Source organism: Pelodiscus sinensis, chromosome 4 (genome assembly GCF_049634645.1).
Source record: "Pelodiscus sinensis isolate JC-2024 chromosome 4, ASM4963464v1, whole genome shotgun sequence".
In the NCBI taxonomy this organism is placed as follows: Eukaryota; Metazoa; Chordata; order Testudines; family Trionychidae; genus Pelodiscus; species Pelodiscus sinensis.
Window position 1 is genome coordinate 102,543,464 of NC_134714.1, and position 26,529 is coordinate 102,569,992.

The following is a 26,529-nucleotide window of genomic DNA, read 5'->3' on the forward strand; positions in this document are numbered from 1 at the left end:
CTGAGCCCCTCATGCACCCCAGCCCAAACTCCTGCACCCTCATAGCCACAAGCCTGGGGCTTGCTCAGCACCCCAACCCTCCATCTGACCCTAACATTACAGCCTGGAGCCCCCTCCCTGAGCCAGCATCCTCTTCTCTACTTCCTCCTGCACCAAAATTCCCTCCCAGAGCTTGCTCCTCTCACGCCTTTCCAGTGTTTTGTGATGGCATGCCTCGGGATGGCGTACCGGCACCCGGTGAGGCATTTTTTTTGTTTTGCTCTCCCCCACCCCCTTCCCAGGGTATGTGGCTCTTTGCAGTCTATCCACCACTATTTTGGCTCTTTGTCTCTAATGGTTAGCCACCCCTGCATTATAGAGTTAGAAAGGAAACAGGCTGGCATCAATCCGCTTAATTCTACCACTAGCACTATGTGTTTAGGTTATTCTAAATTACATTTGTAAAATAAGCAGCACTGCAAGAACCATACAGTTACATGTTTACATCAAACAACCTTTGTTAGCCACAGTGGAGTTCTTCAGAAAAATATATTGAAGGCAAAAACAAACAAAAAAGCATCTGCCCTAAAATCATTATTATTGTACATATTGCCAGTCTCTACTTAAACCAACAATAGTCACTGCAGCCGGAGCAGGAGCACATATTACCAAAGACACTGTGGCTGAGGAGAGAAACTGTTCCTTTCTGATACTACTTATCAGTTGCTTGACATTGTTTCCTCTTGATTTGTTATCCTGAGAATTTTTTACCTAGTGAATTATAGTTCCTCTGGAGATTAGCCTATATGTAATTTTCTGTGCCCTCAATTTTAATTTAGGCTGATTTTCCATTAATGCACAATTTACAATGGAAATCTTAGAGAAAAATTCAGTATCCCAAAAGATAACAGAGGCACTGAGGAAATTAATCATCAAGAGGAAGACATGCAACTAAGAGCATGACATTTTATTCACCAAATGCTTGATCTGCAAAGTGCAGAGCATTTTGGCTCTGTTCTAGAAAGCAACAAAATGTGCCCAACTTAAAGCCTAAGGCTAATGATTTGTCATAGTAAAGAGTATGTTAAATCATGTTAAATCATGAAAAAGGCAATGGTCACAAATTTAAAATTAAAAGCACTGAAAGTCATGCACTGCATTATCTTAAACCCAGAGAGTGTGGGTTTCCCAATGAGAGCTATTTAAAAGCATTTGCAAGACTATTTAAATATTAACTCAGAAGCATTTATTCCATTGAGTGACAGTTCAGCATCTTCACAGGAGCAGGACAGAAAGGTGGGTGGAAGTGAATTACTGCTACAGAATAGCATGAGGCAACACGTACACACACGTACAGTATGGCAGCTCTCCCATCCGCAGCCCTACTGATGCGGGGAGAGGAAGGGGAAGGGGGAGAAGGGTCAATTGCCTAGGTGCCCAGAAATTTAAAACAGTCTGGGAGCCCCAGTTGCTGCTGCAGTAACTTTGCCTGGGTGAGGTACTTACCCTGGAATCTTCATGGGGCAAATCGAAAGCGACTTTCAATCAAGACACTCTGCTGTAGCTTTCCCTAGAGCAGGCAGGTAGTGTCCAGAGAAGGGAGAGAAGAGGGAGATGGGCTGGGCTGGCCATGGGTTCCTCTGGCATGTATGTGTGTGATGAGCACTTGGGGCTTCTCTGAGTGGAGGGGGGCTTGTGGCCCTCACTGAAGGAGGGAGTAAGGGATCTACTGATTTCTGCCTTGGGGTCCCGAATTGATGTCAATGGACCTGCCCATTGGCATAAAAGAAAACTACCTCTGAAAGCTATGTCGGTAACAGAAGCACATGAGCACCTATGTCAGTGTAACTTGTATTGCTCAAAAGGGTGGCAACAAATGATGCCGGCATAAGCTATGCCAACAAACTGTAGTGTAGACATAGCCTTAGCTTTTACAAAGGCAGCAGTTGCAGGATGGGGTGCAGCGAGTCTGCTGCCTGCAGCCCAAGTTTCAACAGAACCACTCTCAAGGATCTTGGTGAAAAGCCATCGGCCATTCCCATCACATCCACTCCCTCAATTGGAAGAGCCCCCAAATATCAAAATAGATTAAAAAAAAAAAACCCAAAAAGTGAACATCCCTGGAATCCATGACAATTGTTACAGACATTCAGCCTTAGTAATGACAAGTCATTTTGGCTATTTTGGAGGAGGGAGAAAGTGGAAGGAGTATAATGGAGATTATGTAATTTTAAAAAATAAAACTGCACATCAAAACCTCTAAAATGTCCAGCAAGTTATAGCCACAAAGGTCTCTTGAACATTAATCCATAATCAAATGATACATACTTTTGGCTGCTAGAGAAAAGGTGAATATGATATTCAGACAAAGCCAAATAAGGTGTCTTTTTTTTTTAATGGGAGTAAATTCTGTAAACTATGTATATTCATCCCCTTATTGGGCCCAAGTAGTGCAGATGCTATACTGTTCAATAACGCTGTATGCTACAATTCTCATGTAGAAGATAGCATATTAAACTAGATCTTAACATTAATAGCCATCTTACAAACCTCCCTTGTTCCCTTTAATTAAATTTTTAAAACCCAATTTTCTTCCTCAAACTCTACATTTGTGAAAGTACTGAGCACATTTTAAGCAGCGCTCTACTTGCACTGTGACTTCCTGAACAAAGAGGTAAAGAGTTCACTGAGACATCAGCTGAAGCAGGAAATTTAGGCTTCATCTTATTAAACAGGCATGTAATAATTTCAACAACAAAGATACACATAACTAGGTGATTATTTGAAGGAGGGGCAAAGTACTATTGAAACTAACCTACATTTCTTGTTTGGTTTCTCTTCTCCACTCCCTTAAAATAATCAGTGCAGACATTAAAACAATGAAAACAAGAGCTAGCAAAATTGCATAACTACACCTATTATTAAATGCAATATTATTAAAAGCAGATGTATTTGTTACCAAAACCAAAAAAACAAAACACTAATTCAAATTCAGTGGAAAACAAAAAGTGACTTTAAGCCAGGCTGTTCATCACCACAATTGCCCTGTCCATGAGCATCCTCAAATCAAAGGGAACATTACCATCTGATGGCTGCTCAGTAGTCTATAAGATTATCTTAACTATTTAATACCCCCTAATAACTATCTAATATCACAGAAACCATACATACATTTGATGCTAAACAGTAATTTTGTCAGAAGTCTCAGCAAGTAGGTCTGAATGGACTTGAAAACTGAACTAAATCTTTTTTCAGAAAGATAGTTCAATGACAATACATTGGCAGGGCCATGTGGGGAAAATATGTACTGGTACTATCCATGCTGTACATATCTGGCAGTTCAAAAATACTTCAATAATGCACCTTCCCATAAACAATGATATCAGACAGTTTTTAAAAATAGCAAAAGCAGGAGAAAATAGTCACGCTGTTGATCCCACACATAATCTACTATAAATTTGAAAAAATTTCTCTGTGCATCTGTGTGTGTGCGCATCTGTTTGTTCAAGAACTCCTCCTGAAAGAGAAAAGAGCTAGGACCACCAAATTCAACATGAGGCTTCCTCTTATCATAACTTAAAACACGGTAAAGGTTTGGCTGTGCCAGGAACATGGGATGTGCTCAGAAACATATAGCTTAAACTAGTTACATCGCTGCACTGCACCTCACTTGCCTGCAACTGATTGTTTATCCTGAACTTACAAACACTTAAGGATAACTTTGCTCATGCACATAATTCTCTTTTTACTATTAACAACATCCCAAACAGGCTTAAGTCTTTGCATGATGGACATAGTTATTGTTCTGCATGATGTACTGCTACACATAACTTAAATAGCTCTAAATAGGGTCAGTACCAGGGATGTTAAAATTAGATTAATCAACTCATTAGTCGATGGAATTTCTATTTGATTAGTCGATAAGGGCACTTCCATTTTGAAATGTAGCAAGAGCCCGCCCCAGCTGTTACATTTTAAAGGCGGAAGTGCTGTGTGGTTTTCCGCCTTTGAAATGTACAAGAGTCCCACTGGGGACTCTTGTGAATTTCAAAGGTGGAACACCGCCCTTGCCCCTTCCCACAGAGCTGGAGCTGGGGGTAAATGGATTTTAAGCCAGCTCCCCCAGCACCCCTTCCTCTTTCTCCCCACTTGCTACCTCTTCTGAAAAAGGCAGCCGGGGGGACCAGGGGGAAGAGGGAGAGAGTGACTAATTGACTAATATGTTGACTATCCAAGAAGCTCTTGCTTATCCAATAGTCGACTGGTCGATTAGTCGCTTACGTCCCTAGTCAGCAATAGACCAAATGGTGCCCCAATGGAGGAGTGTCTTCCCCAGCTCCCCATTTTAAATATATTGTTTTTTATTGCATTTGTAGCCCATTTAATGCCTTTGATTCACAATTTGTATGTATGATCTGTATATATGATTCATCCCTGTCAAACATCTTATTTTACCTTTTGTTGCCAGCAACAAATAGCTCCTTGAGCCTGGCACATCACACCTGGATTGCCTGCTTTAAATTTAGCCCTGCCTCTTCTGCAATGGTGTTGGGTACCCAGGTTTCCCAAAAAGGTTCCCTTACATTGTTTATAGGGCAATAGATAAGGTGATACTAAGCAAATACCTTAAAGTGAATACAAAAATCAGTTTCTGTAAAAAAAAAAACTATGAGGATTGTTGAACAGAATTGCTAATGACATGTTGCCACAGCCTGAAAGCAGGTTTATCTGGTTGGTAAACTGCTACAATATTTATTCATTAGCTAAGGGAGAGAAGACTGGGTTTCATAATTTTATAAATATTATTTATATTGCTACAACAATCAGAAAGAAGATATGCGAGAACAGTTTCTTAACCAGTGGTACGAGTACTCTTAGGGGTACTTGAGAGAAGTCTGGGAGGTATATCAACACAACTAAAACTTGGAGAAAACTGAATTTTTGTTTTAAGTTTTACAGCACTTTATTATTTTTGTACTTTTTACACCCAAAAATTTCATTGCCTGCCCGGCTATGATTAAGTTGTTTAAACAAATGTGTTGAAATAGTTGACAAAATTTGTGTGTGCCTGAAAACTGTAGGTACTGGGGGTACTTACAATTTTTTTTTAAAGGGAGTACTTTATAAAAAAAGGTTGTGCTAGAAGAATGTTAAAATCGCCCCAAAGTACACACAGTCTTTATTCTTCCTTCTTAGAATTCCTTTGTCTCCTCTCCTTACCAAATGTCCTGCTTTTAAGTACTTGTTTCGTCTTTAAATTTATTTTGCCTGATGCCCCTGGAATAAACAATACCTAAGTAATGAATTTATCTGAGTAGGAAACAACCAACCCTAATTTTCAGCTGGTAATTCCTAGTCATATGACTCAAGTATCAGTAGTTAATCTGAGATATTGTAGCTAACAACTGATTTCAAATTGTTTCTAGTAAGTAGGACTTTTAGGGTGTGTCTACGCAGCAAAGTAATTTCAGAATAATGGTCGTTATTCCGAAATAACTATGCGAGCATTTACACAGAAATTATGTTATTTTGAAATAATTTCAAAATAATGGATGGCTTATTCTGACTTCTGCAAACCTCATTCTATGAGGAATAATGCCTATTCCGAAATAGCCTTTTCAAAATAAGGTGTCTGTAGATACTCCACTTCTGCTATTTCAAAATAGCCCCTCATAAGGGCCATTCTAAGTTATTCCTCTTGAGGCTCTAAATCAAGATCTATACTATGGAAAGTCTGCCTCGGACTAATTTTGAGGCTTCCCTGCAGTGTAAATGTGCTATTTCAAAATAAGCTATTTTGGAATAACTCTTCCAGAATAGCTTATTGCAAAATAACTGTGCAGTGCAGACGTAGCCTTAGCGTTTAGGTAGCATAAACATGGTTATCTAGCTAAACATGGTTTTCTAAAGGTCATTCTAGACTTTGGATCATCTTGATCTACATCAGAAATGAACTAGGTCTAGTAAGGACCTCCTAAATCATACATTGAGGCTACGTCTACACTGGCACCCTTTTCCGGAAATGCTTAAAACGGAACAGTTTTTCCGTTATAAGTATTTCCGGAAAAGCGCGTCTACATTGGCAGGATGCTTTTCCAGAAAAGCACTTTTTCTGGAAAAGCGTCCATGCCAATGTAGACGTGCTTTTCTGCAAAAAAGCCCCGATCATCATTTTTGCGATCGGGGCTTTTTTGCGGAAAAGATTACTTGTGCTATCTACACTGGCCCTTTTCCGGAACAGTTTTTCCAGAAAAGGACTTTTGCCCGAACAGGAGCAGCATAGTTTTTCCAGAAAAACAATGACGATTTTACATTACATCATCATTGCTTTTCCGAAAAAGCAAGCGGCCAGTGTAGACAGCTCGCAGCTTATCCCGGAAAAGTGGCTGCTTTTCCAGAATAAGTGGCCCAGTGTAGACACAGCCTGAGGGTGCCCGCATTGGTATCAGTACTGCTACTCAGCAGTGCAAATCTTGAGCCCTTTAAATCCAGTCTTAACATAACACTGATACAAGAAACTTGTGGAGTATAGTTCACAGAATCCTAGGGCTGGAAGAGACTTCAGGAGGTCATCGAGTCCAACCCCCTGCTCTAAGCAGGACCAACCCCAACTAAATCATCCCAGTCCGGGCTTTATCAAGCCAGGACTTAAAAATCTTTAGGGATGGAGATTCCACCACCTCCCTTGGAACCCATTCCAGGGCTTCACCACCCTCCTAGGGAAATAGTTTTCTTAATATCCAACTTAGCCCTCCTCCACTGTAACTTGAGACCTTTGTTCCTTGATCTGCTATCTGTCACTACTGTGAACAGACTCTCTCCATCCTCCCTTCAGGAAGTCGAAGGCTGCTATCAAATCCCCCCTCACTTTTCTTCCGTGAACTAATGAAGCCCAAACCCCTCAGCCTCTCCTCATAAGGCATGTGCTCCAGCCCCCTAATCATTTTGGTTGCCCTCCACTGGACCCTCTCCAATGCATCTACATCCTTTCTGTAGTGGGGGTCCCAGAACTGGGCGCAATACTCCAGATGTGGCCTCACAAGTTCTGAATAAAGGAAAATAATCACTTCCCTAGATCTGCTTGCAATGCTGCTACTAATGCACCCTAATATGCCATTAGCCTTCTTGACTACAAGGGCACACTGACTCATATCCAGCTTCTCATCCATTGTAAATCCCAAGGTCCTTTTCTGCTGAACTGCTACTTAGCCAGTGGGTCCCCAGCCTGTAACAATGCTTAGACTCTGTCCTTGTCCTTGTTGAACCTCATCTGATTTCTTTTGACGCAGTCCTCCAATTTGTCTGAGGCACTTTGGACCCTATCCCTGCCCTCCAACATATTTCCTCTCCCCTAACTTAGTGTCAACTGCAAACTTGCTGAGGGTGCAATCCATCCCCTCATCCAGGTCATTAATAAAGATGTTGAATAAAACCGGCCCTAAAACCAATCCTTGGGGCACTCCACTTAATACCAAAAGTTGTATCAGGCAAGTTCAAATACTTTGTTATCTAGCATCCAAAGTACTTTAAAATGGGAATTTTGTACCTGAAATTAACATTTGTTTACATAAGGTCAGACATTTAGACAGTGCTTTGTCAGAGTAAGTTACTTCCCTGCCCTGAAAAGTTTGCCATCTAAAAAAGACCAAACATGGCACATGTTAATTGAATGCTAGAGATTTAAAAACCTGTTTAACTGGTGAAATGGTTAAACATGAAGTTTACTTCACATTTAACTGGTTAACCAATTAAGGGGGCCACTCCAGCCCAGGTGACAGGGCAAGGATTTGCAACTGAGGAAGGGAGACATGTTGAGTCACTGGCTGTGGGCTGAAGAACAAAACTGCCCCACCCTCACCCAGTAGCAGTGGCTCTTTTCTGCAGGGTTGGGCTCTGCTCCCTGGTCCAGGACTTACTACCTGGCACATGGGGTCATAGTCCCATTCAGGTTTACCTGGTTTTCCCTCCATCATGAAGGGGCGAGACCAGGCCAAATTTGAATGAATACCACTGTGAAAACACGTTGTACATGTAACCCCATTTGCAATCTCACAACACTAGAACAGGAAGCTGGGCCTAGCCTCACAGGACAGGAACAGCTGCTGCTGGAAGAGTGCAGGGCAGGTTTGCTCTCCAGTCTTGTAGGAAAGGCACCAAACACATACCTAAAAAGGCTGCCGAGGAAGACAAAGAGAAAGTGGAAGTGGTTCCCCCCCCCCCCCATGCTGGTCTCCATTAGCTCCTATGGAACGGAGCACTGAGCAGCACAATGTGCTTACATATTTAAGTTAGTCTATTTATCTTTTACTCCTATCAAATTTCATGTCAAATATTTATCAAGCACTAACAAAAGTCAGACTGCAAGCACAGGTTAGTTTGTTCAATCACTTACCTTCTGTTATGGCTGCCAACCAAACTTCTAACTGGTGAAAGTTCACCAGGAATTTGATTGAAATATTAAGCCATTAATTATCTGGTCTTGATTTATACCACGTTCAAGAGAGTGTGACTTTTTTTTTCAAACGAATAATTGGTTTCATTGTGCGTTGATATTTAAGTTGAGAAAAGAGGGGTTGAAAGGTTTGAGCAGATTATCTCATATCCTTCAAACACATGGCAAATCATTTCAGGTTTGGATAAACAATCCTTCCCTAACTCCCTCTTCTTAAATTTTGTGGCAGAACCTACTGGGTTCAGCCCCCTCAATATTAATTCTCACAGCTACTCTAACATTTTTAAGAGTTTTGTGGCTTCTCCACCTATTTGTACTCCAAAACTGTTTAATATGCTTACTTATTCTAAGGCTTGAAAGACACCCTATGCTGCTGATATAACCACTAGAGGAAAGAAAGGACATGCAGGCCCTTCCCAAAGATCTGGTCTAAAAAGGAGAAGTCTAAAAATACCCCCAATTAAAATCTGCACTGAGGGGAGAAGGAAGCTGAAACTTTTTAAGCTTATACAAATCAAAGCTTGTTACTTACCATTAGTTTATTAATAGTAACTCACCTTCTGCTATGGCTGCCAAACTTCTAACCAGTGTCAATAATAAGATGGGTGCTGGATTCTAATATTTAGCCAATCAACTTCAGTCACTTTATGCCTATCTCTTATGCATCGCAGCTGCTTTTATGAAGAAATGCGTGCTCAAGCATTTAATTCTCAAAAGGGAGTTTGCAGAATGATTAAAAAGAATCAAAATATTTAAAAGTAGCAGGAATGTAAGATTAAGATTCTCAAAAACATATGGTCTACTTCACTTTTAATCTGAATTACATTTGGTTATGATATTTTCCTTTTACAAGCATGCAGAAATGCACAAAAAATGTGAGCAGTCTAAACCTCTGAGTCTAATACGAAACACTGATTCTCCATGCAAAAGCCCAGAGTTTCAATCTAAGCCAATCCTTCTGAAGTTTTTAGAGCAAGTATGGATTTTACATGAAAATCTGTTAATAGAATACCTTGCTAGACTGAACAGCAGGATAAGCCAAGGGAATAGATGATGAAGATGAAGTAGCAGTTGAATCATGAGCTGGTAGGCAAGAGAGAGTTGGGGCCTGATAACAGGCTAGGCCTTTATTAGGTAGTTTATTCTGTATGGAGCAGAAATAGAGGAAATGTTATCAGAGAGGATAGTCACATTAATAAAAGTTATGTTGAAGGAATTGCACAACCATGTGTAACTCCAAGGCACTGAGAACACAGAGGGAGAGTGAAGTCTACTTCACAGCCTTACCTAATAGGCGGTTTGCTTTTAGTTCATAGGGTAGCAGCTCATAGCTTTAGCCCCTAAAGTCCAATCCCGCACGCTGGTGTTACACATGAGCAAAAAGAGGTTAAAAAAGGAGTAACAGTACAGTTACTTCAAAACAAACTATACTACTCTGGGCAAATAAATAGCTTGGCTTTTTCTTAAGATACACATTATTAAAGAGTACAGTGAAGAGTGACAGTACACAACAAAAAGAGAATGGTATCTGTTTCAAGTCTCAGGGTATGTCTACACTCAGCACTAATTCGAACTAACTTAATTCGAATTAGTTAATTCAAACTAAGCTAATTCGAACTAGTTCGAATTAGCGTTTTGCTAATTCAAACTAGCATGTCCACATTGAGTGGACCCTGAACCGAGGTTAAGGATGGCCAGAAGCAGTGCCGGCAGGGCATCAGATTAGGACTTAGAGCGTGAAGCTGCTGCCGAGGGCTAGCCGAGGGCTGTGGTTAAAGGGACCCGACCCCCACCCCGGACAGACAGTTCTCAGGGTTCCCCGCTCGCTTGTCTAACTCGATGAGGGACAGCAAAGCAGTCCTGGCTTGGAGTGCCCTGAGTGCCCACACTCAGCACATCATAGCACTCGGCCATCAGCCCAGCTGCACTTGCCGCAGGCTGCCATCGGGGGGGGGGGGGTCAATTAAGGGGTTTCAGGAGAGCTTCCACCCCGAGAAGCCCACAGAGCCACCCCAGTCCTCCCCATCAGGGGCTCGTACCCCATTCCTCCCTCACCTCCTTCCACTTAGCCCTCCCTAACCCCTCTTCCTGATGTACAAAATAAAGGACACGTGTGGTCAAAAATAGAAACGCTCTTTATTGAACAAAACTCGGGGAAACTGGGAAAAGGAGGTGGGAGAGGGGAGGGCAACTACAATGATCAGGGGTTTGGAACAGGTCCCATATGAAGAGAGGCTAAAGAGACTGGGACTTCTCAGCTTAGAAAAGAGGAGATGGAGGGGGGATATGATAGAGGTCTATAAAAGCACGAGTGGTGTGGAGAGGGTGCATAAAAAAAAGTTCTTCATTAGTTCCCATAATAGAAGGACTAGAGGACATCAAATGAAATTAATGGGTAGCAGGCTTCAAACAAATAACAGAAAGTTCTTCACAAAGCAAAGAGTCAACCTGTGGAACTCCTTGCTGCAGGAGGTTGTGAAGGCTAGAACTAGAACAGAGTTTAAAGAGAAGTGAGATAAAGTCATGGAGGTTGGGTCCATGGAGTGGTATTAGCCAGGGGTAGAAATGGTGTCCCTGGCCTCTGTTTGTGGAAGGCTGGAGATGGATGGCACGAGACAAATGGCTTGGTCATTGTTTTGGTCCATCCCCTCCAGGGTCCTTAGTGTTGGCCACTGTCGGCAGACAGGCTACTGGGCTAGATGGACCTTTGGTCTGACCCAGTACACACATTCTAAGCTCAGGGCTCAGGGTCGGGGGTCTCAGTGGACCACCTTGATTTTCATGCAAACCTGCTCCCGGGTGGCCAGGCTGGCAGCTCTCCTGCCCTAAACGGCCACTTTCCTGTGACTAGTGCGGAGGTCGTGGACAAAGTCCACGATGTCCGCACTAGACCTGGCGGACGCCCGCCTCTTGCGGACCGGGGCAGGCTCCCGGGAGCCACCAGCCTGGTCCCAGGAAGAGGCGGAGGGCTGTGTGGCAGCGGGTGGCTGGCTCAAGCCATGCCAGGTGCAGGGTCTGCTGGCTGGGTGCTGGCAGGCTTGCACCTGGCACGGGCACCGTAGCCAGCCCGTGCCCCTTTAAGGGGTCCGGGACCGGGAGGGGGGCAGAAGAGTTTCTCTGGTGGTGCCCAGAGTGGCCACCAGGGAAAGCTGGGGAGGGATAGCCTCCCACTAGTTCAAATTAAGTGGTTACACAGCCCTTAATTCGAACTACTTAATTCAAACTAGGCATTACTCCTCGTGGAATGAGGTTTACCTAGTTCGAATTAAGCGCTCCGCTAGTTTGAATTAAGTTCGAACTAGCGGTTTGTATGTGTAGTGCCTATCAAAGTTAATTCGAACTAACGGCTGTTAGTTCGAATTAACTTTGTAGTGTAGACATACCCTCACACGGGAATGTTCTAGTCTAGGATATTAACTGCGTCAGAATTGTGTTTTGCAATTACTTACATTTCTCATTATTATGGGTAGGTTTCCAGATGGTTTCAACAAAAATCCCAGACACACTTGACATTACATCACAATCTACATTACATCTTACTTAGAAAATACCGGACATTTATTTTTTTAAATTTGTTTCCTAAACAGAAAACTCAAATACTGGACTGTCTGGTTCAAAACCGGATACCTGGCAACCCTAATTATTGGAGTATTTCATAGGATTCAGTCCACTCTATTAGAAAACAGTGTCACTTCAGACAATAGATATATAATCTTATGCATATGCAAAATTTTTAATGGTCATTTTCACTTAAACAATGAGACCTATTATTATAATTAATAGAATCTGCACTCATAATTTGGTTGGTGCCACACTGAAAATATATTTATAAGTGAGCAAGATGATTGGACGGGATAATAAAAGATAAATTCATAAGGTGAAAGTTAATTAAAGGGGCCAAACAATTGAAGTCAGTACAAGTGATTAGTTAAAATCTGAAAGCAAAACAAATTGGCTGAAAAGTCACAAGTTGAGGTAGTAAATTTGATATCAGAAATAAACGTACAAGTTCATGAAAAGCCCAACAGAGTATATTCTCAGATAAGAGCGTTCCAACTTGCTACAGTTAAGTGAGAAACGTGTATCTACTTAGCCAATTAGATTGTATCTCTGCTTCCTGGTGGATTAGTGGCACAGTCAATTTTTTCCTCAACCCCTAGTTTCCATATCCTTTGTACCACCTTAATGTTAAAAGAAAAAGTGTTGCACTGGAATTCATTAACATATTGGAGAGCGCTTCCAATATTACTGATAGAGACCTTTTACAGAATTACACATATAGGGACTTTTTACTTTGGATAAACTACAGGTTGAACTTCTTTTACCAGGACTCTTTGGTCCGGCAACATCCCTGGTCCAGAAGGAACACCGAAGTTCAGGACTAGAGAATCCCTTGGAAGGCTGGTGGCTCGGAGTCCTGCAGCAGGGCTGAAGCCCAGTTGAGAGGCTGCCCTGTGGCATCAAAACCAGGAGCACGGCAGCAGGGGGCAACACTGTGGGGGGGGAGGGGCAGAAGGCAGCGGGGCTGGAGGCCAGCAGCAGGGCTGCCACCGAGCAGCAAAACTACTAACCTGCAGTGAAAGCACCTAGGAAGACCTGGAGGCAGCAGGGCTGTCTGGTGGTGGGACTGGGAGCCAGCAGCAGGGCTGTCCCGCAGCACAACCAGAAGCCCAGCAGCCCCACTACCATCCAGTGGAAGCAGAACTGGTAGGCTGTGGGGCCGAAAGCCTGACTGCGGGGCCAGGAACCCAGAAACAGGGCTGCCCGGTGGTGCAGCAAAAAGCCCAGTAACCCCACTATCACCCGACGGAGCTGCCTAGTGAGGCCAGGAGGCAGTGGGGCTGCCGACCCGCAATGTAACTAGACCCCAGCATGGGGTCTGCCCCGTAGGGCCGGGAGCCCAGCAGTGTTGCTGTGCGTGTGGTGGGGAGGCTGCCACGGTGGACCAGAAGCCCTGTCTCCGGAGGCGCTAGTGGCCTAGTGAGGAGGCTGGTAGCCAGGCCACAGTGGGGGAGGGGCAGAAATGACCTTCTCTCATCCAGCAAATCCTTCATCTGGGACTGGTCAGGTCATAAAGGTGGACCAGGGATGGCCAAACTGTATATTGCCCCTCAGAAGAAGATACTGACCTGTTTCCTCTCTGTCAACAAAAGCCTTAACAAGAATTTCTCCCCCTCCCAATTCCCCCAGTCATCCTCTAGTTAGGATTGCCAGATGGTTTCAACAAAAATACTGGACACACTTGACATTATATCACAATATACATTACATCTTATTTAGAAAATAAGCACATTTCTATTTGCTCATTTATATTTTCTCAATTTGTTTCCTGAACAGAAAGCTCAAATACTGGACAATCCAGTTCAAAATTGGACACCTGGCAACCCTACCTCTAGTATGCCATTAAGTCATCTCCTTTTCTGTTCACTGCAGTGAAACATTATTAGTAATTCAAATAAAATTCATTCACTGCAGTGACAAAGAGAGAAGGAAAGCGAGACTGAGCAGAATCTGGGATACTGGTCCACCGCAGGATAACATACCCCTGGCCTAGGTGTACATTCGACAATGAGTTGTCCAGAAATCATCCATTTGTGTAGAAAACCTCCATTTCAACCACATCCTGACTACACCTGGCCATTTGATCAGAAGCTAGCAAAATTTGCAAAATAGTTTTAAGCTAAAACCAAACCTATACAGTAAGCTCATTCATACAGTCAATATTCACCTTATGAAGTCATTTCTATTTTATAAAGCTACCAGCAATGGAATTCTCAAGCCACTTCTATAAACAAGCTGTTTAGTGTGTTTCAGGTATATCTAAATATTCTCACATATTAAATATCTGCAAAATCAACAAGGATTCATGGTCACCTTAGAGACTAACAGATTTATTAGGGCATAAGCTTTCATGGGCATGCTTACGCTCTAATACATCTGTTAGTCTCTTAGGGTACGTCTAGACTACATGCCTCTGTCGCCAGAGGCATGTAGATTAGGCTACCAGACATAGGAAAATGAAGCGGCGATTTAAAATAATCGCCGCTTCATTTAAATTTACATGGCTGCCGCGCTGAGCCGACAAACAGCTGATTAGCTGTTTGTCGGCTCAGCGCGGCAGCCATGTAAATTTAAATGAAGCGGCGATTATTTTAAATCGCCGCTTCATTTTCCTATGTCTGGTAGCCTAATCTACATGCCTCTGGCGACAGAGGCATGTAGTCTAGACGTACCCTAAGGCAGTGGTTTTCAAACTATGGGTCATGACCCAATACTGGGTAATGGAATGTCAGGCACTGAGCAGCAGGCCCAGCTCTTCGGTGCGAGGTGAGGGAGAGAAGGGGATGCACAGAGCTTCACACACTGCCCCTGCTGTGAGCACTAGCTCTGCACTCGCATTGGCTGGAACCTACTGCTGGATGCTTCTGGGGCGCAGCATAGTCTGTGGTGCTAGGAGAGGCAGGAAGCTTCCTGACCCTCTCCCAAAAGCCAGAGCATCCTCCTACAGCCCAAAGATCTCATCCTCAGCCCCATCCTAGAGCCCACATTTCAGTTAAATTATGTCATGTCATGGGTATCAACAGTTCAACTGGGCCATGAGAAAAAACACTGAAAACCTCTCTAAGGTGCCACAGGACTCCTCATTTTTGCAGATGTAGTCTAACAGTAACCTCTTTGGGATTTAATGCCTTGCATAGGGAAGTATCTCATCATTCCACATTTTCACTAAAAAGAAGGGTAATTCTGTTTGCATATTAACACAACACATTTTGCATGATGTCCTGGAATCCAAAGTGAAAATACAAAGTTGCTGCAAATATCTAACTTACATCTGGTCTCTTCTAGATTGTTGTTTTTGCAGCTGCAAAACCTAAATATTCACCTTTGGTAAGTCCACATCTCCAAACATTGAAGCAAGATGAGCTGCTTTCTCTTTAATGTTCTTTTTATGAAATTCCCTATTTGCTATTGACTGAGCTCTCTTCTGTCATAAAAGCCAAGAAAGGGAAACAGAACAGAGACAGATTTTAGTTAGCAGTCATACAAGAAAAGGCAGAAGTTCAACATGTACAGGGAAAGGCAATTTATGTCTTAACTATGTAACAGAAGTAGAATATATACAGGGTGCACAGAAGAATTAATAAGAATAAGAGAGAGACAGAAGTCGAAAATGAAATAGCTCATCACCTGATTAATTTTTTCTTCCACACGCTGAAGGCGTTTAAGCACTCCAGAAATCACAAACGCAGCAGGACAAGTAGATGCAAGCGTTTCTGAAAGCCTGGACTGCATGTCTGTTGTTTCTATCATTCTTGATCCCGTGGCCACACCATCAGAACCATGCAAAGATTGCTTTGGCTCTCTGACCACATGTTCAGTCCTAGCTACAGCCTGAAACTAGGAAACACTTCAAATGAAAAACATCGCTCTCTATATGAACATGCAACTCAGACATACTGTAAAACAACATACCCAACAGTATATCACAACCTATGAAGCTAAGCATTTCGTATCATGTGGTATTCTTCCATGTTTTAAAACACCGCAAGCATTCCATTATACTACTGTAAAACTCGTGCATATTTCCACGCACCACCGTGTATTTGGACCATAAAACACATACAAGTCTTCACATTCTGATGTCTAGCCACCTCTCAATATCTATGTGTAACTCTAAATAGTCTTACTAGAGGATGAATTTAACACATTCTCCTGTTATGTTCTGCAGTGTTGTGAAAACATGCATAAAACTATCCACCATAGAAGTGAAAAAATACCTCTGAGGGACACAATTTACTTTGAATAATTCAAGATCTACTCCATTCTGAGACTAAGCATAATACATTTCAGGTCCAAGGTTTTGGAGGAGGAGGGTTTCTGGGAAGTTAGAAATGGGTCCAAATATCAAACTTCAAACAGAAATGGTTTTTGAACCCCAACTGTGGTTTCATACTGTAAATTAAAAATTATTTTCCCATTTGTACTTTCATGAAATCTGGCCTTCTATTTTATAATGGTTGACCAATTACATGATGTTAGCAAAAAAAAGTCTCAAAAACACAAACACGTCAGCTTACAAATTGTTAATAATGTTACCCTATATACAAGGTTATCTTTCTTTTTAAACAATGATTCACAGCCCATTCATGCACACCAAATGTATGAATTATCGTTTGATCTACCCTTGCACCATTACATAGCGAGAAGGAGCATGGGAGGGAAAAAAGCCCACATTCTATAGGAGGACACTGATTTTTCTGGCATGCCAAGAACAGTCTCTCTCAAAAAAAAAAAAGCAACCTAAACTACATGCAAAAATATTCAGCCCTGTAAAAATTAAGTGCAAACACTATTTGATAGGAGATTTAAAAAAATCCTAATTTATTCAGTATTTCATTCTGTGCTGCAATGAGGTTTCTAGAATAGATCCCCTACTACAAAGTATCTGGGACAGCATCCAAAAGGACTGGAAAGATGGATAACATTTATCCCTTGGATGCTAATCTAAATTGAAACATGCTTTTGTTGAGTTCTGAGTCAGACTGAATTGTTTCAGAGGGTCAAACTGAGCAAAAAACTCCACTGACCTAAGCATTCTATCAAACTACACAAAATATTGTATATGTATAGCAGTATCTTCCTAGGATGAAAAATGTATATGTTACTGCAACATATATACCCAGCGTCTCCCCTGAGTTTTGCTTGATTAAGCACACAGAACTTGACCCTGGATAATTTCCTGGAGGTTAGGTCCATAAAAGGCTATTAGCCAGGGGATAGAATTGGTATCCCTGGCCTCTGTTTGTCAGAGGCTGGAGAGGGATGGCTGGAGACAAATCGCTTGATCATTGTCTTTGGTCCACCCTCTCTGGGGCACCTGGTGTTGGCCACTGTCGGCAGACAGGATACTGGGCTAGATGGACCTTTGGTCTGACCCAGTACAGCCGTTCTTACGTTCTTAAAACCCATACACATTTACGGTGCTTTCCATGAAACCACGCATTCTTCAACTAACTTTCTAATCTTGTCTGACAAGTGTAAGGTAATCTTAACATGTGGGGGCGGGGCGGGGAACAGGGAAGGGGGAGGAAGAGGCCTTTTATAATTTACCTTTTATTATTATTCTTTTGGGTACTTGCACTCTAAATTGAAGAACCCTACTTTAAGATGTCTTAGCACACAACAGCTAATCAAAATCAGACATTAAACTGAGTATTTTGGAGTCATTTGAAGACACTGAATCCTGCCACTGTAAATGAATATAGTATGTTAATTATTTATAGAAAGATTGTCTTCTTACGAATGCCTACCTGACTTTCCAGTGGAGGTGAAGGACTTGGCTCCTTAGGCTTAATAAAGCGAGGATTAGCAGGAGGATCAGAGGAAGAGAGCAGGGCTGGCTTATCTACTAGCTCCTAGTATAATATTTTGAATCAAAACAAGAGTGGAAAAAGCTTAGAGAAAAGATAAATAGAACTGCAAGATGATTGAGATGGACAGAAAAAGAAAGAAAAACTGAACAACATAATCCTTAAAAGAGCTTTTTCCAGAGATCTTTCACAGCTTTTTTGGAGTCTACCCAAATTAATGGTCTGCTCTCTCATTACAACTATACATGGAAGTGCACATGTGGAATATTAAACATTATAAATAGAGACTATGGTTAACGTCAAATGTGAGAATTCCCAATGAAGCCACTCATGCTAAACTGTAAAACCTGTACAGTATATCCTGTGTATTTAATGACATTGGCAGCTACACACATGCATCAAAAGATTAGACCCACTGTCTTGTATTTTCTATGTATTCTTTCCTAGATAAGAATTACTATGAAAAGAAAATACTGTCTCTGTTTCCTTTACTAACCTCTACAAAACAAACTGAAGCGCTTTGGCAAACTGAAGCGCTTTGGGCATATGGCAACTCATTGTTACGAAGCTCTACTATAAAGCCATAACTTTAGAGACAAGTTTACAGTAAATTTTAAACCAACACAATTACACTATATTACTATGCAACAGGTAGCCTATATAGTCACCAATTAATTTCCCTCTAAATGCAATTAAAATAATATTTTCTGTACAAGTTTTAGAAGAAAACTTTCAAAAAAGCTTCTTTGTGCTCACTACAAAGGCAATTTTTATATGAGAACTACCATTTTGTTCACAGGGCGAGATTAATTTCAAAGGTGAATTTTACACGTGCCGTTTACCTGTCTCCGGAGAGATGTATTTGGGGCATTCTCTTCAAACTTGGCTAACAGCTGCGTTGCCATTGACTTGACTTTATTTTGATTCATTCCCTCTCTGTCACCCTGATATTTCCCAGAATTTATCCCCCGACTAGAGAAACTTGAAGCCTGTAAAATAAAGAGAATTTTTCTTCAAGTCTCAGCTTGAGACTTACACTGGGATATTACACCAAAATACTCGTCACTAAGAAGGATGATGTCATCTTTTTAAAATAAGCAGATATGTCGCAAAATATAACTCAGTTTTATGGGACAATAAGAAAAAAATAACTTATAAAAATAAATAGATGGTTATCTTTGGTGACTCACCCCTCAAATGAGAGAACAAGCTCAGAACAGGAATTACAGAGACTATGCTGACATTGCTGATCTTAGTGCAAGAAGCCATAAAAACAAGCAAACAAAATCAAGAAGGGAATGGGAGTCCCGCTGGAAGGAAATGCTGTGAGGAAGTTACAAAACAAATGAGCAGAGATGAGAAAAGCCTTTATAGATGAGAACTTCCTAAACCAAAATAGGAATTGAAAAAATAAAGGTCTAATTTTACCTCCATAAATAACTTGAAAAACGAATTTAGCTTCACTACTGTGAGCAACATAAATTAAAGGAGGAACATACGTCTTAGTCAGCACCATGAACACAAGGTCAGATTTTGGGCCCCTGTTAAATCTGCTTCCTACTACTTCATTAACTCTCTTCATAGAGAAGATAGGGTCAATATAAGCAGCAAGTCTTAACACCAACCTCTTCAAAATCACCGAGGCCCTTTCGACGCCTTTTGTTCATATCATTTTCTTCTCTTCTTTCAACCTGCAACAATAAAACCAAAAAAAAGTATGTTGAGCACAACTGTATTGATTAATACGTTAAAAATACAGGTTGAACCTCTCTAGTCTGGCACCCTCAGAACCTGACTTGTGCTGAACCACTGTGAGCTGCAAACGAGTAATTTTCTGTGCCCATAATAAAAAGGAAGGAAATAAATCAATGAATACAAACTTGCTTTAAATATTTTCCACAGCTTATAATAAATAATTCTAGAATGAACTGAAGTTCTCTCAACCCCAACTTCTGGGCAAATACCAAAAGAAATAGATGACATTACTTTGAATACCGTGTCTTTCGAGCATTGGCTCTCAGTAATCTAGTTTCATATCCAATGTAAGCATCAAGTCTGCTGAGCAAGACTGAGCACTGCAATAGCACAATGTTTTCTGCAGAACAGTTTGTACATAAAAAAGAGATCACACAAGAGAATGAAGGGCACAATATCACATTAACTTTATAAGTTTTATACAATGGGTTGTGATTAAAATTTTTGAAGACCTAGACCAGAAAGCTCAGTGACTCCTCGTCTGCAGACTGTGCTCATTATCATGTGAACACCTAGAACTCATTCTATAGTCTGGAGGAGAGCAGGAAACCTTTGTTCTTCTGAATTAGTGCAGATACCTTAATAGGAAAGTGAAAAACAATATCCATTCCAGGACTCAATGGCAAACTGCAGCAACACTAACTTCAGCCTACAATTTCCTAATCTCATACACTAGGCTGGGTTAGATGTCTTCCATCCAACTAATGGCCAGCTAGATGGTGTAAATAGTAGTGCTAGCAATCCAGGGTGGCATTCCCCCTGTAAGGGAACACCATCCTGGTGGAAGTGAAAACTCTCCGACAAGACAACACTAAGCACCTGGCTATTTGTACTCGTTATCAGGTCTTATATCAATTTTTGCAGGGAAAAAAAGTGACGGTTATGGCCAAATTGTAACGTGGGAGCTATTTTTCGTTTCATTACATTTCCACCATTGCTTGAGATAGCTATAAAAACACAACCACCACCACACTGGGTCAGACCATAGGTCCCTCTAGCCCAGTTTCCTGTCTTCTGACAGTGGTCAATGACAGATGCCACAGAGGGAATGAACAGAACCAGTAACCATCCCCAGTTGCCCATTCCCAGCTTCTGACAAACAGAGGGTAGACAACTCTGCCCATCCTGACTAATAGTCATTCCTGGACTTATCCTTCATGAATTCATCTAGCTTTTTTTTAGCCCTGAAAGCTCTGACCTTCACAATAGTTTTTTATAACTTCCTGTCCCAAACGGAGGGTGTGCCACACAGCAGCTAGGAGGTATAATTCCCAGCTCTGGCAGATGTAAACATGCTCACTCTGCTCAAGGTAAGGCACCAACATTAGCAATGAAGCTGCAGCTACTCTGGTTAGTCCAGAACATCACATGTGCCAGTACTATATTAGGTGCTATTTCGGAGCAGAGAGCGCACAGGTGAGTCCACTCCACCTAGGGATTCTATGGAAATGCACCCCATGAAGTAACATTTTTGGAACACAGAAGCCAAACACCTCAGAGAAGGCTGTGAAAGTCTATGGAGCTGCTTGCAAAAGAAGTGAATTGGACATTCTTGGTCTAAGTCATTTACTGATTGACACCATTACAGGAAAAAGTCCACACTATATTGCGTCTACAGGTGGAAATGAAATGAGTGTGAGGGGAGAGCTTTAGGTCTCTTTTCCACAAAACATTATAATCCTGGTGCAAAAGAGAGGCCATGAAGCAAATCTGCCTTGTTTGTCTCCTCTCTGAAGTTTTTTGAGGGGGAAGGGAAGCAGTTATTGGTTTACCCCATGCAGCGCATATGCGTAATTTTACTCCACAATTTAATGAAAAGAACTTTCAAAAGCTGCTGCTCTCACTGGATGCATTTGATGAAGTAGGTTCCAGCCCACAAAGGCTTCTGCCCAGATACATTTGTTAATCTTTAAGGTTTCACAGGACTCCTAGTCTGTTAAAAAAAACCAACACAAAACACTTGTCACTGGACAATGCATAGTGCTGAAACATTGTATTAATTCCTGCCTCTGTGGTTCACACAAGGCCATGGAATATTTCTTTTGTCTACCAGTTATTGAGCACTAAGTTCCTGCAAAGCTGCGTGACCATGCAGAGGCTATTAAGCCACTCACAGGGGCTCAGGGCAGCAGCAGGAAGAGATGCCTCTCCTCAAGCCCCAAAGCTGCCACAGGCATGGCCCCAGCAGGGAGCAATTGTGGGCAGTGGGAAGGTGCTCATGCTCACTGGCCCCACCCAGAAGCCAGACTAGCTGGCTGCTTCTGGGGCATCTCTTGGTTCCCCGGAACATTTGGGCACCTGGCAGTCCACCGTAACATCACTGGCCAGGAGCCACCCAGGTAAGCCTGACTCCCAACCCTGCACCCCACCAAAGCCACTGCAATCTAGAACCACCTCCTGCACCACAAGCCCTTCAAACTCAACCTCGCCTCAAATCACAAACCGCATCCCAGAGTCCAAATTCCCTCCTTCACCTCAAACCTGGAGCCTCCTCTTGCATCCCAAATTCCCCATCTATAGGCCCACTCCAGAGACCTTACCCCCTACTGCACCGAAATCCTGCTGCAACATGCAACCTCCTCCTATATCCCAAGTCCCTCGGCCCCACCCCACCCCCATTCTAGAGCCCCCTCCCACACCACAAACTCCTCATCCCCACAGCCCTTGCACCCTCCTAACCTTGTCTCAGCCTGGAGCCCCTAATTCCTGGCCCATCCCAGAGCTCGCATCCCCAGACAGACTCCTCTTACCCCTGTACTGAGTCTCCTCCAACAACTCCTTGGCTCCCCTCCCATCATATTCATATTGTTTCACATAACAAAATTAAGGTGATGTGTTGCACATCACCTCCATATTGGGTCACATAAAATTCATTCTACTCAGGGATGGGAAAAATGGAAGGAAACGCTGACTGAGAGAACTACGTAGTAGTAGGGAAAAGATTTCCACTACTGAAAGACTGTTTACTTTTATGAGTAACTAAGGGGAAAAACAGTGTGGCAATAAGAAGAGCTCCTCTCTCAAGAAAATCATCTCTTCTAAGAGAGCACAATATTTATTTTGTCTATTTGACTTGCCTTTAGTTGGGCTGGTTGGTAAGTGTGTCACTCTGATTTTGCACGTGGGTGTTTGGTGGGTAAAAGTTGTTACCTATTAAGGATATATGAGATAACTGATCATGTGTTTTAAATGTGTTTATGGAACTGGCTAAGACTCAAGTAAACCTAGGAAATATTTGTAGGCTATGAAGCACTCTCTGATTTAGGAAAGTTGTTTTCAATTCCGATGTAAATCATCTCCCTACATGACATGATGGAAACAAATTTATAACTAATAAGAAAACTATGAAAATGTTATTTAAAATATACACACACACATTCAGGCTGTCCAGTTAAGATCTTTGGACTAGAAATGAAGGAGAGCTCCCATATGTTACTTTTACAAGCTATTTTTCATTGCCTTGCATATTAAAAGTAAAAAATCTGAAGCACTTATATTGGCAGATATCTTTTCTTTTACTATGCAACAGACTAAAGCTACAATGGAGGAGCAAGTTAGGCCTGTTACAAACATGACTTTTTTGCAACATTTGGAATTACTGAAGAAAATAAGGTTCCAGAATAGTACAGGAAAACACAAAACTTCATACTGGTTTGCATTAGATTGTATTTTCAGGAAACACCCATGGAAGTTAACGAACTATGCTGTTATCACTGCTTTACAGAGCAGTAGCCACATTCTCATGTGGGTTGGCTAGAGTTTTACAGCAATTAGATCTGAACAATCACAGAGGGACATCGTTGACTTCGAGTCTGCACATCCTGGCTCAATTTTGAAAAGGGAAGATGAGGGTGGAGTTGGAGGCTAAAGACAGAAATGCCCGCTCCAAGTTCCTGTCAACTTCTCATTCAGCAATGGGACTGGGACGGGGAGAAGAGTAAAAATGTAGGATAATAAAAGGTATTTAACAGGAAAATATGTAACTGAATGTATCTCCAAAAAACATTGTCTTGGAAAAGCTTCTATGCACTTATGGAAAAAATAAAAATGTACTGTCACCATCCCCAATCTTGCATCAGGCTTCGCTAGCTGTGCCCTTTCAAGGTTTCACTGACTTCAGTAACTCAGGGGCTGTGTCTAGACTGGCCAGTTTTTCCGGAAAAATCAGCTGCTTTTCAGGAAAAACTTGCCAGCTGTCTACACTGGCTGCTTGAATTTCCACAAAAGCACTGACTTCCTACCGTGAGAAATCAGTGCTTTTTGCGGAAGTACTATGCTGCTCCCGTTCAGGCAAAAGTCCCTTTTGCGCAAAAGAGCCAGTGTAGACAGCTTTTGCGGAAAAGCGTCTGTGCCAATCTAGACGCTCTGTTCCGAAAATGCTTTTAACTGAAAACATTTCCATTAAAAGCATTTCCGGAAAATCATGCCAGTCTACACGTAGCCAGGGTGTTTTATGAAGCACAGGGAATTGTACATTTACTCAGTGGGACTTATAACATACGAGAGAGAAAAAAAAAGGCATCTAATGTGAATGAATTATTGCCTATGGGCCAGAGCCTGCATACATTTACAACAGTAAACATTACTCTTAGTAGTAAGCTTTTCCATGGACTTCAAGGTCATAAGTATTACACTTCTGTAAGTATGGAGTTCTTGGCCCCTAAAACATTTTGAAGGTTGGAACATGAAAATGGTATCTGTAGCATTAACCTTAACTATGGCTTTTCCAGGACATTAATTTCATTGCTATAACATATTTAATAAATGAAAAATACTTCCAGAATCACCACTATTATTTGAGTATATATGTAGGATGGCAGTACAGATTTCACTCTCTTATATGAAGTACTGTAAGACTATAGTACCACTTAGATAAAGGAATGGTTAATAGATGCAGAGAAAAATACAAGATTTTCTGCAGTCTTTTTGGAAGTCTATAAAACTTCATAAAATATTTAATTATATGTTAAGAGGAGAAGAACTGGCTAGAAATAAAGTATTTAAAATGATTTATAAAAATAGGCTTTAGTGTTATGCTGCTCACAGATGAACAATCTGAAATTGAATAAAGCTGACAAAGAAATGGTTTTAAGAAGACACTGACAAGTTGAAAAAAAATCTTCTATCTTTTAACAAAGACATTTGTCTATGTTAAGTAATCTACAGTAATCTGGACAGTTAAAATAGAGAGTTAGATAAGCTTTTGCTTAGATTTTCTACACGGTCATTGCTAACTCCCTTTGAACATTAATAGGAGTTTTAGGTTTTGCAAAGACTGCATTATATATGGCAGAGGTAGCTCCCAAGGTTCAGGGCTCCCCCCTCCCACAACACTGCAGAGCCCATGCTGGTGCTCCAACCTCCCACCATCCCCCCAAGGGGCTGGAGCACACAAAGTGTACTAGTTTGGGACCCCAAGGCTCCAGTGTGTGAGGGGGATGTCAGGAGTATCTTTCTCCTTCTCAGTCGGGACTATGTCAGTGGTCGGTCCTCGACTGATTTTTCTGTAGGTAGCAGTCCCTACCCCAAAAAAAGTTCCCCACCCCTGATATAAGGACTAGAGTCTGTCTAGATAATTTCATTGATGAGCATAATGCTACAATGTTAGAGTTACAAACATAATAAATATTTTTGTTTAGTAAGACAACATTAGAATTGGAATTATTTTAAATAATGATGAATATATTCTACTAGTTTACACTATCTAGAAGTAGAATATTACAAACCCTAAGTTTTGGGCCTGATGGTTTACCTTTAACATGCTAAAATCAGACAAAGAAGTAAAGGACAAAGAATCTTACTTTTGGTACTCGCTTCCTTGGTAACGTAAAATTGATGTAGTTATTAAAGATTCGGTTTGAGGATTTAGCTGAGCAGAGGTCATTTTTTCCATTTTGTTTCTCCACAGCATCTGTTCAAATGACAATATGAAACTTTTAAGATATTGTTTTCACATAAAAGTCACTTTTCAAGCATTTAATCTGTAGAAACCATAGTTTGCAATTTTCTACTAAAATCATTTATATATTAGTGTATTGGAGCCCGCTCTCCTGCCAAAATGAATGGAATCTGGGTATTTTTTAAAAAAAAATTGGAAGAAAGTTCCATATGAATAAATATGGGGAGGACAACATACCTATCAACTTACTATAATGCTTGACATTATTATCTTAATGATAGTGCTAGTTACTCAGTGCTCTCCTGCTTTCTGAAACAATGAGGGAATTGAAAGCCTTGATCAAAATCACATATTTTCCATTTCCTTTTTAAGCATGGGATAACTAGTACAGACAAAAAAAGGACTGAAACATTCCAGAGTGGTTATATTGTGGCTGTGAGATACAGACTTTGGCCCCACATCTGGGGTAATTAGGCAGCTCAGGGGAAATAGATATTCCAATTCTGTAACAAATAAGAACATAGGTTTGCTTACCAACTGCTCTCAGAGGAGTTCCTCTAAATAGCTCATAGAATTTTGAGAGGTACATGACCATGCTGAGCTTATCAGGCTCTCCAGCAGACGCCATCTCTTTCCCAGTGGTGACTGGAGGAATTCCCAACTCTCGTTCGGCCATGTCAAACACCAGCTGGTTGTTTTCAACAACATCTTCTTCTTTCAAAGAGTCAAAGTCACTGAGGGACACAGCATTAATATTGTGTGGGTCTAGGGGACAGCTGTCTTCTGCCACTTCCACAAACAAACAATAAAAGCACTCATTTGCCTCATTTGGGACTGTCATGACTGAAGTCATGATTCAAGGCTGCATGTGCGCTCTACAGGGTTGCCTTTATGAACTGTAACCACATTTACAGATAAGGAATGTCACAAAAAGCACTTCCCTACCAAGTTTGAAGTTTACTTTTCAAATTAAGTTTAAAAAACAAACTAATTTTTCAAAACTATTCAAGCTAGTTTTATTCTTAGAGAAAGAATTTTCTGATCTATCCTGTGAAAAATGTAACCCGATTACA

The 26,529-nt window shown here is 41.5% G+C and overlaps 1 protein-coding gene across 19 annotated transcripts in view; it reads right to left on the reverse strand.

Annotated features, from left to right (window-relative positions):
• MICAL2 (microtubule associated monooxygenase, calponin and LIM domain containing 2) overlaps nucleotides 1-26,529 on the reverse strand; it is a 243,117-nt gene that overhangs the window by 99,254 nt on the left and 117,334 nt on the right. For 12 of the 19 annotated variants that reach the window (XR_012903606.1, XR_012903607.1, XM_075927877.1 and 9 more), the window contains exons 13-20: nucleotides 25,991-26,190; nucleotides 25,359-25,468; nucleotides 19,428-19,493; nucleotides 18,645-18,791; nucleotides 17,743-17,847; nucleotides 15,620-15,829; nucleotides 15,315-15,416; nucleotides 9,444-9,575 (exon numbers count right to left, since the gene is read on the reverse strand). Coding sequence is in view for 17 of the 19 variants with exons in the window: in XM_075927877.1 (XP_075783992.1) it covers nucleotides 9,444-9,575; nucleotides 15,315-15,416; nucleotides 15,620-15,829; nucleotides 17,743-17,847; nucleotides 18,645-18,791; nucleotides 19,428-19,493; nucleotides 25,359-25,468; nucleotides 25,991-26,190 (1,072 nt within the window). In the remaining 2 variants the exon portion in view is untranslated. The remainder of the gene's footprint in view (nucleotides 1-9,443; nucleotides 9,576-15,314; nucleotides 15,417-15,619; nucleotides 15,830-17,742; nucleotides 17,848-18,644; nucleotides 18,792-19,427; nucleotides 19,494-25,358; nucleotides 25,469-25,990; nucleotides 26,191-26,529) is intronic. The other 7 variants (XM_075927882.1, XM_075927881.1, XM_075927875.1 and 4 more) reach the window with 6 other exon arrangements.